This window comes from Cryptomeria japonica, chromosome 10, assembly GCF_030272615.1.
Source record: "Cryptomeria japonica chromosome 10, Sugi_1.0, whole genome shotgun sequence".
In the NCBI taxonomy this organism is placed as follows: domain Eukaryota; kingdom Viridiplantae; phylum Streptophyta; class Pinopsida; order Cupressales; family Cupressaceae; genus Cryptomeria; species Cryptomeria japonica.
In genome coordinates, this window is record NC_081414.1 from 83,348,614 (window position 1) to 83,360,304 (window position 11,691).

At 32.9% G+C, this 11,691-nt stretch overlaps 2 protein-coding genes across 2 annotated transcripts; both read left to right on the forward strand.

The window, feature by feature from the left end:
• Nucleotides 1-281: 281 nt before the first annotated feature.
• On the forward strand, nucleotides 282-1,911 carry LOC131033319 (uncharacterized). The gene is made up of 2 exons (XM_057964515.2): nucleotides 282-570; nucleotides 959-1,911. Exon 2 carries the CDS (start codon nucleotides 1,028-1,030, stop codon nucleotides 1,562-1,564), a length of 537 nt encoding a protein of 178 aa, XP_057820498.2. The 5' UTR covers nucleotides 282-570; nucleotides 959-1,027; the 3' UTR covers nucleotides 1,565-1,911.
• Nucleotides 1,912-7,906: 5,995 nt separating this feature from the next.
• LOC131033270 (uncharacterized) lies at nucleotides 7,907-11,088 on the forward strand. The gene is made up of 10 exons (XM_057964442.2): nucleotides 7,907-8,785; nucleotides 8,925-9,111; nucleotides 9,193-9,326; nucleotides 9,402-9,514; nucleotides 9,593-9,680; nucleotides 9,754-9,891; nucleotides 10,199-10,354; nucleotides 10,482-10,561; nucleotides 10,663-10,712; nucleotides 10,794-11,088. Exons 1-10 carry the CDS (start codon nucleotides 8,345-8,347, stop codon nucleotides 10,907-10,909), a joined length of 1,503 nt encoding a protein of 500 aa, XP_057820425.2. The 5' UTR covers nucleotides 7,907-8,344; the 3' UTR covers nucleotides 10,910-11,088.
• The last annotated feature ends 603 nt before the right edge of the window (nucleotides 11,089-11,691 follow it).

An 11,691-nucleotide genomic window follows, 5' to 3' on the forward strand; every position in this document is an offset into this window, starting at 1 on the left:
ACAGCATGGCACCTTCCTTCAGTCATCATGCAACTCTCTATTTTCTTCTTTTATTTCTTATGCATGATAAACTGCAGTTGCTTCCATGCATGTATTGGTAGGCGATAGAATTACTCTCTGTTTTTCTTTAGGTTATGCATTCCATGCATGTTCATTCCCTCTATTTTTAGATTCAACTGTTAACTAAGTCCTCTGCTATTATTAGCAGGAATGGACAGCGAAGATTGAAAACATTTTTTTTTTGTTTTATATGTAGGCTGTTTTTGAGAATGAGTGAGCAGAGAAATAATAGACTTCATTATTACTGAGAAAATTCCAATTAAGAATAAGCATAGATCTTTGCTTTTAGCATGGTCAATGCATTATTTTCTTTGCATGATCGATAGTTTTCTTTACTTAGTCTTTTCTCTATTTTTAGATCTAGATGTTAACTAAGTGCTATGCTATTATTAGCAGGAATGGGCAGAAAAGACCACAAAATTGTCAATTAAGAATAAGCATTGATCTTGGTGAGAGGAGGAAATAGCTGCAATTGAGAAGACTTTCAGTATTACTATTGTGGTTTTAGAGGTATTCTATCAACAAAATTATTCTCTGTTTTCATCTATGGTATCGTTAGGCGATAAAATTTGTCATTATTTTAACATGGTCAATGCATTCTTTTCTTTGCATGATAGATGCTTTTTCTTTACTTAGTCTTTTCTTTACTTTTAGACTTTGCTTTTCTTTACTTAGTCTTTTCTTTATTTATGCGTTTGATGCATGTGGATTTCTTCTATTTTTGGATCTAATTGTTAAGTAAGTCCTATTATTATCATGAATTCCGAGCAAAGACTAAAAGCTTATAAAAAAATTAAAAAAATTAAAAAATAAAACATCAACAACTTTGTTCGTTATATATAGGCTGTTTTTGAGAGTGGATGAGTAGAGAAATAATACAGTCCATTATTTTTGACAGAGAAAATCCCAATTAAGAATAAGCATAGATCTTGGTTGGAGGAGAGCAGATCGATAAAGAAAAAGAAGCATGTCGAGTGCTCACAATTTCCCACTCGAATTTGCTGAGATCGATGGCGTTGTGAAGCAGGATTTCTGGAGACTAATTTCAGGGCTGGCTGAATATCAGAAGCAACACGCTGACCTTTATGGGCAGATCGAAAATGAGCTGGAGTGGGTTGATGTTAACAAGTTCAAATCTCAAGAAAACTACTCAACTGCAGAAGAACGTTGGTTACACCGAGTGATTAGAGATCTTGAATTATCAGCAAATGGGAGTCGAGCAAAGAAAACATATGTCGTTCCCTTCAGAGGTTCACTTCCTGGTGAGGTGGTATATTATGACGGAATTCCTGGGGACGTGTATTTCATTGTGGTATATGGTGCTGAGCCCTACCCTATGAAGTCCTTGCGAGATGAGCATCTCCTTGCTCAATATTTTTATAGTCTACAGCTTTCTGAGGGTCCATCTGCCAGAAGAGAGAAACTTCGCCTTAAGCTGCAGCGTCTCATTGCCTCCACTTCTGATCCCCACTGGACTGCCATTTACAACTCTCTCTTCCCTTAATCTCCAACAAGACAAGCTAATTCTGATTATAGCTCTTGGATTCCTTTCAGGCAATTCCTGTTATTATGTTCTTCTTTTCAATTTATTAAGCAGTAGGAAATGTTTCTTTAGATCGACAGTTTTGAAGATGAACGATGCCTTAGAGATCAAGCTGGGGTGGAAAGCATATCTCTGCTTTTCTTAATAAAGCAGCTTTTTGAGATTTTAGTTTTACTTTTTTAGCTTTAAGTTTTATGTTTTTGTAATCCTATTTTTGGGAAAAGAATTTGTCTATAAAACAATTCACTGTTATTGTAATTACATTAAGTTTTCAATATCAATAATATTCAGGCTTCTTCTTCATTACAGTCCTGTTTTATGTGTCTTTTAAATTATAATCTTTCAAGTTTTTTTAGGTTGCTGAAGTATTTACCGTCGCAAGAATTGTATAGTCTGTCATAGTTAGCCGTGGTAAGGTACTTAGAATTTAAATTTCTTGAAATTAATTATAGTAGCAAATAAGCCATATATTGATTGAGAATTGCTTAAATGAGAAGTTTTAAGAAAAGATAATGCCACCATGGGATATGCTTCTCTTCTAATTTGCTTACTCTCGAAAAACTGTAAACGAGGCATTCTTTTGATCTAAATTGATATTTTGCCACTATGAAGTACTTTTCAACAAAATATTTGCCTTCCATTAAATCTTCAATTTCTGTTACCTGAATTCAATGATCTATGGCATCTTCTAAAGACGGAGTCTATTCTTTAAATGTTAAAAATACACACCAGTTAACAGATTTTTACTTCCTATTTCTGTCTGTGATGTTCGATTTATGTTAATGAACACTTTTTGCATTTTCAAAGCTCCTTTTAATTCATGGGAAGATTCTTGAAAAAAGAAATCACACGGTGTCTTTGCAATTGAACCACTTAATGGTTTTGTCATAAGCATGTAATATGGCTATAAAGAAATGGATTGTACAATATTTTTTTGGTGCATAATTTTCTGTTTAATATTTTAAACTTTTTTTTCTCTGTTACAGTGGTTCTTTGGTGCCAAGCCCTACGGCATGTTTTCCTTGCTTCGAGTTAAACTTGAGCGTCAGCGGTGGACTATCTCTTCCCTTGACTTCTTCCACCTAATTATGATGATAGCCCATGCATTTCTTCCACACAATTCCTTGTTATTAAGTTTTTCTCAACTTTTTATTAAGCATAGGAAAATGTTCAATTGAAATAAGAATTGAAATAGTAATTAATGATATGAGATTTCCACAATCCATGCTATATTCTTTTGAATTTTTTTGGATTCGATTATTTGTATTTTTTCAAATGAAATAGCAATTTCAAGAAAAAGTAAAATATATTCAGTAGTATATAAAAAGAGTTTTCAAGAAATGTATTGTACAATATTTTTATGTCACATAATGTTTAATCATTTTTATTCTTTTAATTTTTTATTTTTTATTATTGTAGTTCTGCTGATTATAAGGAATAGTATTAACAAGTTTTTCAAATGTTTTGATATGAATTAATTTTGTATATTTATTCTTTTGTAATATCTACTAGCATATATACACACATATTAGAAGGTATTTTTCTCAAGGTGACTATTAGAATTTAGGATAAAAATAATAAAAATAGATGCATTGAGAAGGATATCTTGTAGTAGTCATGGCACAACATGGAAGACATTAAACAATTAGGGTTTAACACAATTAAGGTTAGGGTTAGGGTTAGGGTTAGCATTGAATTATGGTTAGGGCTTGATTATGTGTATATTAGGGTTCAAGTTGGTGGTAAATAATTATTATTAGATTAAGATTTTAATATGGTTAGGTTAGTGTTGAATTATGATTAGGCTTTGTTATAGTTAGGGTTTGTTTATGGCTAGGGTTCACTTATAGTGAGATTGGGGTTAAAGTTGGTGGTAGGGTTGAATTAGGGTTATGGGTTACATTAGCATGAATATTAGGGATAGGTTCAAGGTTAGGTTGGCTAGAGTTCAATTAGGGTTAGAATTATGACTATGATTCAATTACATAAGTATTAGGGTTAAATAAATATTAGAGATTAATTAGTATTAGAGTTAGGGTTAATTTGAGGGTTAGGTTATGGTTAGGTTTCAATTATTGTAATAGTAATTTTAGAGTTAATGTAAAACTCTAATTAGGGTTACTATTCTAGGATAATGCTTGGGGCAAGGGTTGGCGTTGAACAAGAATTAGTGTTAGGGTTATGGCTAGAGTTTAATTAGAAAAATGATAAGTATTCTAATTATTTTAGCTTTTATTAGGGTTGGAGTTAGTGTTTGGGTTCAAATAGGGTTAGGGATTAAGGATAAAGATGTGAGGGTTAGGATTATGTAAAAAAGTTTTATTTTAGTGTTATGGTTAAGGTTTAATTACGGTCAAGTTAATGTTAGAGTTAGGGTTCAATTATGTCTAGATTAGGGATATTGTCAAGGTCAGGATTTAGTTATGGTAAGCTTTTAATTATGGTTAGGGCTAGTATTAGAGTTTAGTTTGGCTTATAATTAGTGTTATGATTTATTAGTATGCCCATTGCATACTAATAGATTCATAGGTAAGGTTGCACTAAAAATGGAGGGGAAGGTAAGGAAGCCTTACCCGTATGGGGGAAATAGTATTAGGTTCAAGTAGAGGGTTGAAAGAGTCCATCTAGTGTCATAGGGACAAGGCATGAGACCACCATTTCCAAACAAAACTAGATAGACTAACATCTTGATCCTCAGTAGAAAAAAAAAAAAATAATGAAAAAATAACGAGCATAGGGTAAATCTCAACCTTACCTAAATCCATTGGGTTCTAGTGATTCAAAATCTACAAATTCAACTCAATAAGTCAGTGCTAGAAGTGATTGAACCTAGAAATAATTCCTTTCCTTTCAAGATAAGATATGTTTATAGAAATTATCATGTCAAACATCTTTGTTTTTCTCCTTAATATCCTCAATAAAATAGTTAAACTAAAGATTCTAACAAGACAATTGAGTGAATCCTTCATCAAAATATTAATAAACATGATAAGGAATGGCATACTAAAATGTCATACATTTTATAGGCCTATATAACTAGGTTTCATACAACTATGGGTACTACTCCTTATAACCTCGTTTACGCTATCGATGTGATAATGCCTTTAGAGTTAGATATTCTTTCATTAGGAATTTATCTCAAGGGTGTCCTTGACATAATTCTCGTAGAGAACAACATCTCCAACAACTTGAAATGCACAATGAATAGTGTATAAACACTCTTGAAAATCTTCAATCCTATCAAGAGACTGTACAATAAAGTTGTAATGATAAATTTACTCAATTATTTTTGTCTATTTGTGGCTTAGCACTTTATGAAAATAAATGCAATATGAATACTTTTCCAAGAGAAAAATGAAAGTTTAGTCTAAATTAACTAAGAACATACATCATCATTGAAGCATATAGCTCAGTTGCTTACTACTTAGTGGACAATCCTATCAAAGTACTATGTAATAAAGTTATAATGATAAAGTTATTCAATTATCTTTGTCTATTTCTAGCTTGGCACTTTATGAAAATCAATGCAATTTGAATGCTCTTCCAAGAGAAAAATGAGAGTATAGTCTAAATTAACTTAGACCATACATCATCACTGAAGCATATAGCTCAGCTACTTACCACTTAGTGGACATGGATGATATACTTCTCAAAGATCTCACTAATTATATGCACCCTTGTAGATACTATGCTTAATCCTTTCTCTTCTTTCTCTCTCTCTCTTATTTACTAGATGGTATGCTAGCACTTTCATCTTTAAGGCATGTTATGTTACAGAGTTAGTTTCTCTTTCTATTTAGTGTACATTGCTTCATTCATGAAAAAGAATTGGTTGCCTTGGATAATTTTTGTAGTTAATATTTTTATAGATTGTGAAATTGTATTCTTTATGTGTTAACATATAGTTCAATATTCAATATGACATGTTAGTTAGATCATGTCGTGTTTAGTTAGAAAACCCATTTAGCTAGACCACATTGAAATTTATCTTAGCATGAGCACATTGTATCATCACTTATTGTATTTAGTTAAGTAATTATATCAATTTAATTATTGCAATGTTTATTAATAAATTGGCATTATTTGTTTAATCAGTCAAGATTGCATTTGTTTAGGCATACCTGTTCATCATTATTTTTTATTTAGATCATTGTAACATTTAATCAAAGCAATCTGAGGTGGGCATAAAAAAGTCTAGTCAAAGGTTGATTCTCTAAACATTATTAGATGTTTGAGTAATAGGAATGCCCCGAGTTGGATGATCAAGCATTTAATACAAGAGTGCCATATCATGATGACCAAATTAGACGAATCTCAAATCTCCCATCTGTATCGGGAAGGTAATATGCCTCCAGACTACGTGGATAATTTTAGCATGGTGTATGAGGATATAAGGTGGTCGACAACAAAGGAAATTTTTCCTATACATCTTAGTGAACTGACAAGAAAGGATGCTGAAAATCTTGTCCAAACTCTAGACATTAATGATGACAGCTTACGAAATGTGTAAAGGTCATTATTGTAATATTTGGTTTAGATTCAAAACCAATATTGTAATTGCATGGCCATGATCCAAAAATGATAGAGGAATTTGTGAACAGTTGGCATGATGGCACCCTTACTACTATTGGGGGGGTGAACTCACAAAGCTGGTTCCCACTTTTGCCAATGAAGGAAATTGGCGAAAGCGAAGAATTTCATTTAGGGGGGGTTCGAGCGAATTGGGGGTGTTGGAACGGACTACCTTGAGGGGTTCAAGTGAAGCCCCCACTTTGCTCAAACCCACTCTTTCGAGCAAAGCACCTTTAATGCTTGATTATGTCATTTTTCAATTATATATGGGGGGGTTTGCTCGAACCCCCCTAAAAATGGGGGGTTCGCTCCAACCCCCTATCGTTCAAACCCCTTTTTTAACACTTCTCTAGAGCTTTCTGCATTTTTTTGCATATTTTTGGCCTTCAAACCTTTGGTTGAAGGCTCAAATGGAATGATCTTGACAACCCAAAATGTAGTATTGTAGTCCTCAAAGCAAGATTTCCAATGAATATAATATTATTACATATTGAGTTTATTATGAACTTGTTTTTTTAATTTTACCAAACATAGGTTTTCCACCAAAAATGAACTTCTCTGTTCAACGTATTGGGAAAAATAGGAAACTAATTCAAAAAAATTCTGAAAAATATCTAAGATGTCTTCTTTCTAACAAAGAAAAAAATATTGAATTTCGATATATATAGAACAAGTTATGTAATCAAACTTAAACCTATGTCGGAATTATGACTAGTCGGACTTCAAATCTTAATAAAATGAAAAATATTGAACATATCATGATCAAACTAACTGCAAGCCCTGGATATTGATGTTACAAACCAAAATTCGAAAGAATTGAGTTTTTATCATTTATAGAAAAAAAGTTATGCATTTCAGGAGGCACGTCACTCTTAAAAAATGTAGTTTGTTGTAAAAAACTACTTTTTGAGGGAGATGGAAATTTTTTTTAAAATTCCTTCAAAAAAAATTGAAAAAAATATATATGGAATGTAGAGACAAAATGCTACAAATCACTAATTTACATCATCTTCAAATTATTTATAGTTTAAAAGCTATAGTTGTCGAAAGTTGAAGATTATTTTAAAAGTGTTAATCTCAGTGTCAAAAGTGGCAAAAAAGTGGGAACCATTATTGTGAGTTCACCCGAGGCTAAATTCAGAAATGATGAGTCTTTTATTACTGAGATCACTAGTTTGCAGATGGATGACAAGAAGTTCTATAGGGAGAGGAAAGTTGGAGAGGAAGCCCTTTTGGTTGTCTTCAATAAACAAAGTGAAGCTACCCACTCTTAACATTTGGGCCATAACTAGCAATTCTTTAAATATTATTGTGGCCTTTATATTATGTGTCTTCTTTAAGAGAGTGGAGTTATGAATATGATAGGCAATAGACACAATTTAGGTGAAACAATTAGATTGGATTGATATTTGATAGGATTCAATTATTAATTTAAATCTAATGCATAAATCAATTAAATTATACATAAAAATAAGAATAAATAACAAAGACAAAACAAAGTACAAACAAGATTAACTATAAAAGCATTCCATTTATAATAATATAATTTTAACCAAATTAAATACAACATTATCTAAAAATATTGTAAACATATGTTTTTCACGATTAGAAATATTTCTAAATATATATTTTTCATTTCGCCATAACATCATTTTCTTATATACGCTTGAAAAGGTCATTTGCAACGAGAGTCACATAACCAAAAGACAGGTAAAAATTAATTTTATTTTATGAAATTGTGAAACAAACAAAATGCACGGGTTATTAAAAAAATGTTCTTAAAAGAAAGTAGATACCATTTCCAATTTTCAACATTAAAAGTGTCAATATTTGTTTGGACATTCCATTCCCGTCAAGATGATAACAGGAATATTTTTCCCGCTCATGAACGGCCGAACGGAATAACCACTAAAGCACAACTTCATGATGCCCTTCCATTTAGCACTTTCTGCATTCTTGTTTTCGATTCCGTGTTTACGAGGAATCAGTTTGTTATTATCGATAAGGCCTAAAATAAGCTGCCACTATGTGATCTAAAAAGCTGCTCTTTAAGCCGGCCCTCTCACCATCAACAGTCAGCTCGTTTAATCTCTTGCAACATTAAATTTGGTATATATTCGAGTGAGTTGCTGAGAAATAGAAGTACATTTGAGTCAAGATTTGGGAAACATGGCTCCGAATAGTGCTGAAATGGAATTCTATCCATTGAAGTTTAGATTGCTGTGTATAGCTCTTCTAGTGATCATGTGTTGCTTTCTGGAGGGAGGCTGTGCTTTGGGAGTTGGGATTCTCAAGAAGAATCGACTGCACGGTGGCTTTCTGAAGAAGTTAAGGAGATCTCGAATAACTAATTCTTACGTTGCAAGTCTAAGTAAAGCTTCGTACGAGGAATACAACTATACCCAAGTTCTGGACCATTTTGGGTACACGCCAGAGAGCTATCAAACCTTTCCCCAACGATATTTCATGGACAAGTCCAATTGGGGCGGCGCTCAAAGTAATTCTCCCATATTTGTATTTTTGGGTGCGGAAGGAGACATTGCATATGACGTCGGGTACGTCACGATAGACCAGATGACTGACTTCAAGGCTCTTGTGGTCTACATAGAGGTAGTATTACACTTTCGAATTAATTCCCTGTGTCCATTTTTGTTATATTACAAAACAAAGTCGAATAATAAGTTCAGTTCATTTTCTTCTTTGATGAGTATGTTAAAATAGGCCTAATTGTGGCGAGGTGTGTATTTAGCACCGTTATTACGGGACGTCAATGCCATTCGGGGGAATGGAGGCTGCATATGCGAATGCAAGCACAAGAGGTTATTTCACATCCACGCAGGTCTTAGCCGATTATGCGACCTTCATTGTTTATTTGAAGAAAACTTTGAAGGCGGAGAATTGTCCAGTCGTTGTTTTTGGTGCATCCTATGGTGGAAGTAAGTAAGATTTCTTTCACATGAATCTATATTATCTGTTGAAAGTAACTGGGATTCAGTGAGTGAAATGATTTTGTGCAGTGCTAGCTGCATGGTTTCGGCTCAAGTATCCGCACATAACAATCGGCGCCCTTGCAGCATCTGCACCTATCCTTTCCCTCTACGACGTCGCTCCCACTTATGGATATGACAGCGTTGTCACCAAGGATTTCAGAGTATGTTCATTCATCTCTTTCAGATTAAACTCACCCTTATTATCATTAAATTTGACTTTTAAAATTATTTCGCAGAATGTAAGTGATATCTGCTACAAAAGAATTAACGAATCGTGGGCTATGATGGACGAAATCGCGTCTAGCCCTCAAGGCTTGCTGACCCTAAGCAAACTATTTAATACCTGCGAGTAAGTGAACGCACTCTCCATACATTATATTAATCATCCTGTAATAAATATCTATTGACTGGCTATTCCTTGCCGCAGGAATATTACGGATAAGGAATCCCTTTACGATGATCTTGAATCAATGTACGATGGCGCAGCACAGTACGATTTCGAAGAAGTTAAAAGAGTAAATATACTACCAACCTCCTCCTTGCAAATTAACTTAGGTCTGTCTATTATGTAACCTTGCCTTTCTGCAGATCTGCAATGCCATCAATAGCCTACCCGGAGACGCAAACACTGTTAGCAGAATAGCTGCTGCAGCAAACTACTCATACGAAGGCCAATGCTTGGATTTGGGTCCATTTAATTATACTGACGATGGATGGGATTGGCAGGTAACTGACTAACATGTTAAGTTATAGACTTAAAAGTGTTAAATATTTAAAGTTGATTGACATTTTCTAGATTTAATATATTGTTTAAAAACTTAATATGTTGTTTAAGGTGTGTGATCACACTAAGAATACATTTTTAGATTTAAAAATGTTAAACATTCAAATTGATTAAGATTCTCTAGACTTAATATGTTGCTTTAATGTATGTGGTTTAAGACTGACCCGTAACTGATAGTTCTGTTCTGTTATTATTATTATTACGAAATGAAATTAGGCTACACGTCTAACACATTTTCTTAATTGGCAGACTTGCACTGAAATGGTGCTTCCGTTCAGCGATCCTCCTGGCATGACAATGTTTCCGCCCTCCAGCTTTGATATCAAGTCATATTCCAGGGAATGCTACCTGAAATACGGTGTACTGCCACGCCAACACTGGGCTACAATTGAATTCGGAGGACACGTATATATTTTTTTAATCTATTACCAAATTCTGTAAAAAAAAAATTTCGATTAGAGTTAAGCAGACACAACAATTTTGTTTGTGATTTGTTTTTATTAAGATGACCTTGGTTATAATTAACGTGCAGGACATAAAGAGAGTGTTGAAAGATTTTGGAAGCAATATCATTTTCTCCAATGGGTTAAGAGATCCATGGAGCAGTGGAGGGTAAGCGATTCTTTTTCTAAGATATTGTGGATTAGTTGTTCTATTATATTTTACATCGTTGTTGATTTAGTTAATTCGGCATATTGTGGATGGCATTTCAGTGTGTTAGCGAATATTTCTGAAAGCATTGTAGCTATTACCACCGAAGAAGGTAAGTTGGTTCAGAATGTTTTCTTTCTACCCACTATCAAACAGAAAGACTATTATCTTATAAGTATTCAATGTAACGCAGGAACGCATTGTCAAGATATTGTTCTGAGTACCGGTGACGATCCCGCCTGGTTGAAAGAGCAAAAACAAAAAGAGATAATGATTGTGCAGAAATGGATAAACGATTATAAAAATTAATTGCAACTGTTTGTCCCTTTCAACACCATCTTCTAAATGGAATAATCCGTTTTCAAATGATTATCCGAAGTCTATCATATGAACGAAGAGTTGAATACAACTCATTCAAAACTAATATCCTTCGAATTGTGTTATATTTCGATACAGTTTGGTCTTGTATCAAAAACTTTAGTACATAGAGGAATATATGCAGATATTAAGACAGTCGTATTCAATTATTATATTTTTAAAATTTTATGTAATTGATAATAGATTACTAGAAATAAAGATTACAGATGGTTATAGATCTAGTTTATGAATAGATTTCTTGGTCACAGAGTACTAGCAAATAAACCCAAAGAGTACAACATTCACTATGCACACATCCACAGAAAGAGATAATGATCATACAAAAATACTTTAATGATTACAAAAACTTATATAAATTTCTTGTTCGAGCAATCTCTTATGCATTCATTACATTCATTTTAAGTGGAGCTTTACATTGTAATTGACATCGCATTTTGTGTATAGTTAACATCTATCATAAAAGGTGTTGATGTGTGTGTGCGTGCATGTGATGGTTTATTTATTGTTGGTTTTTTTTAATTTAATCAACCTTTTTTTGTCAATATTTATCAATAATTTAATAAAAATTGAATTATTAGTTTGTATACATGCATCATTAGTCAATTTAAATTTATTACTTTTTCAAATCCAATTAAATTAATTTTATTTATTATTTCTATTTAGGAAAAAAAATCCCTACTAAACACAACATTATGTCATTTGTTGGCATATAA

Excerpts from the sequence above, each read along its gene's own strand:
- LOC131033319 (XM_057964515.2), top strand. The coding sequence starts at position 1,028 with ATGTCGAGTGCTCACAATTTCCCACTCGAATTTGCTGAGATCGATGGC.
- LOC131033270 (XM_057964442.2), top strand. The coding sequence starts at position 8,345 with ATGGCTCCGAATAGTGCTGAAATGGAATTCTATCCATTGAAGTTTAGA. Across the intron at positions 9,892-10,198 it reads ACGATGGATGGGATTGGCAG|ACTTGCACTGAAATGGTGCT; the intron begins GTAACTGACTAA and ends CTTAATTGGCAG. Across the intron at positions 10,713-10,793 it reads AGCTATTACCACCGAAGAAG|GAACGCATTGTCAAGATATT; the intron begins GTAAGTTGGTTC and ends AATGTAACGCAG.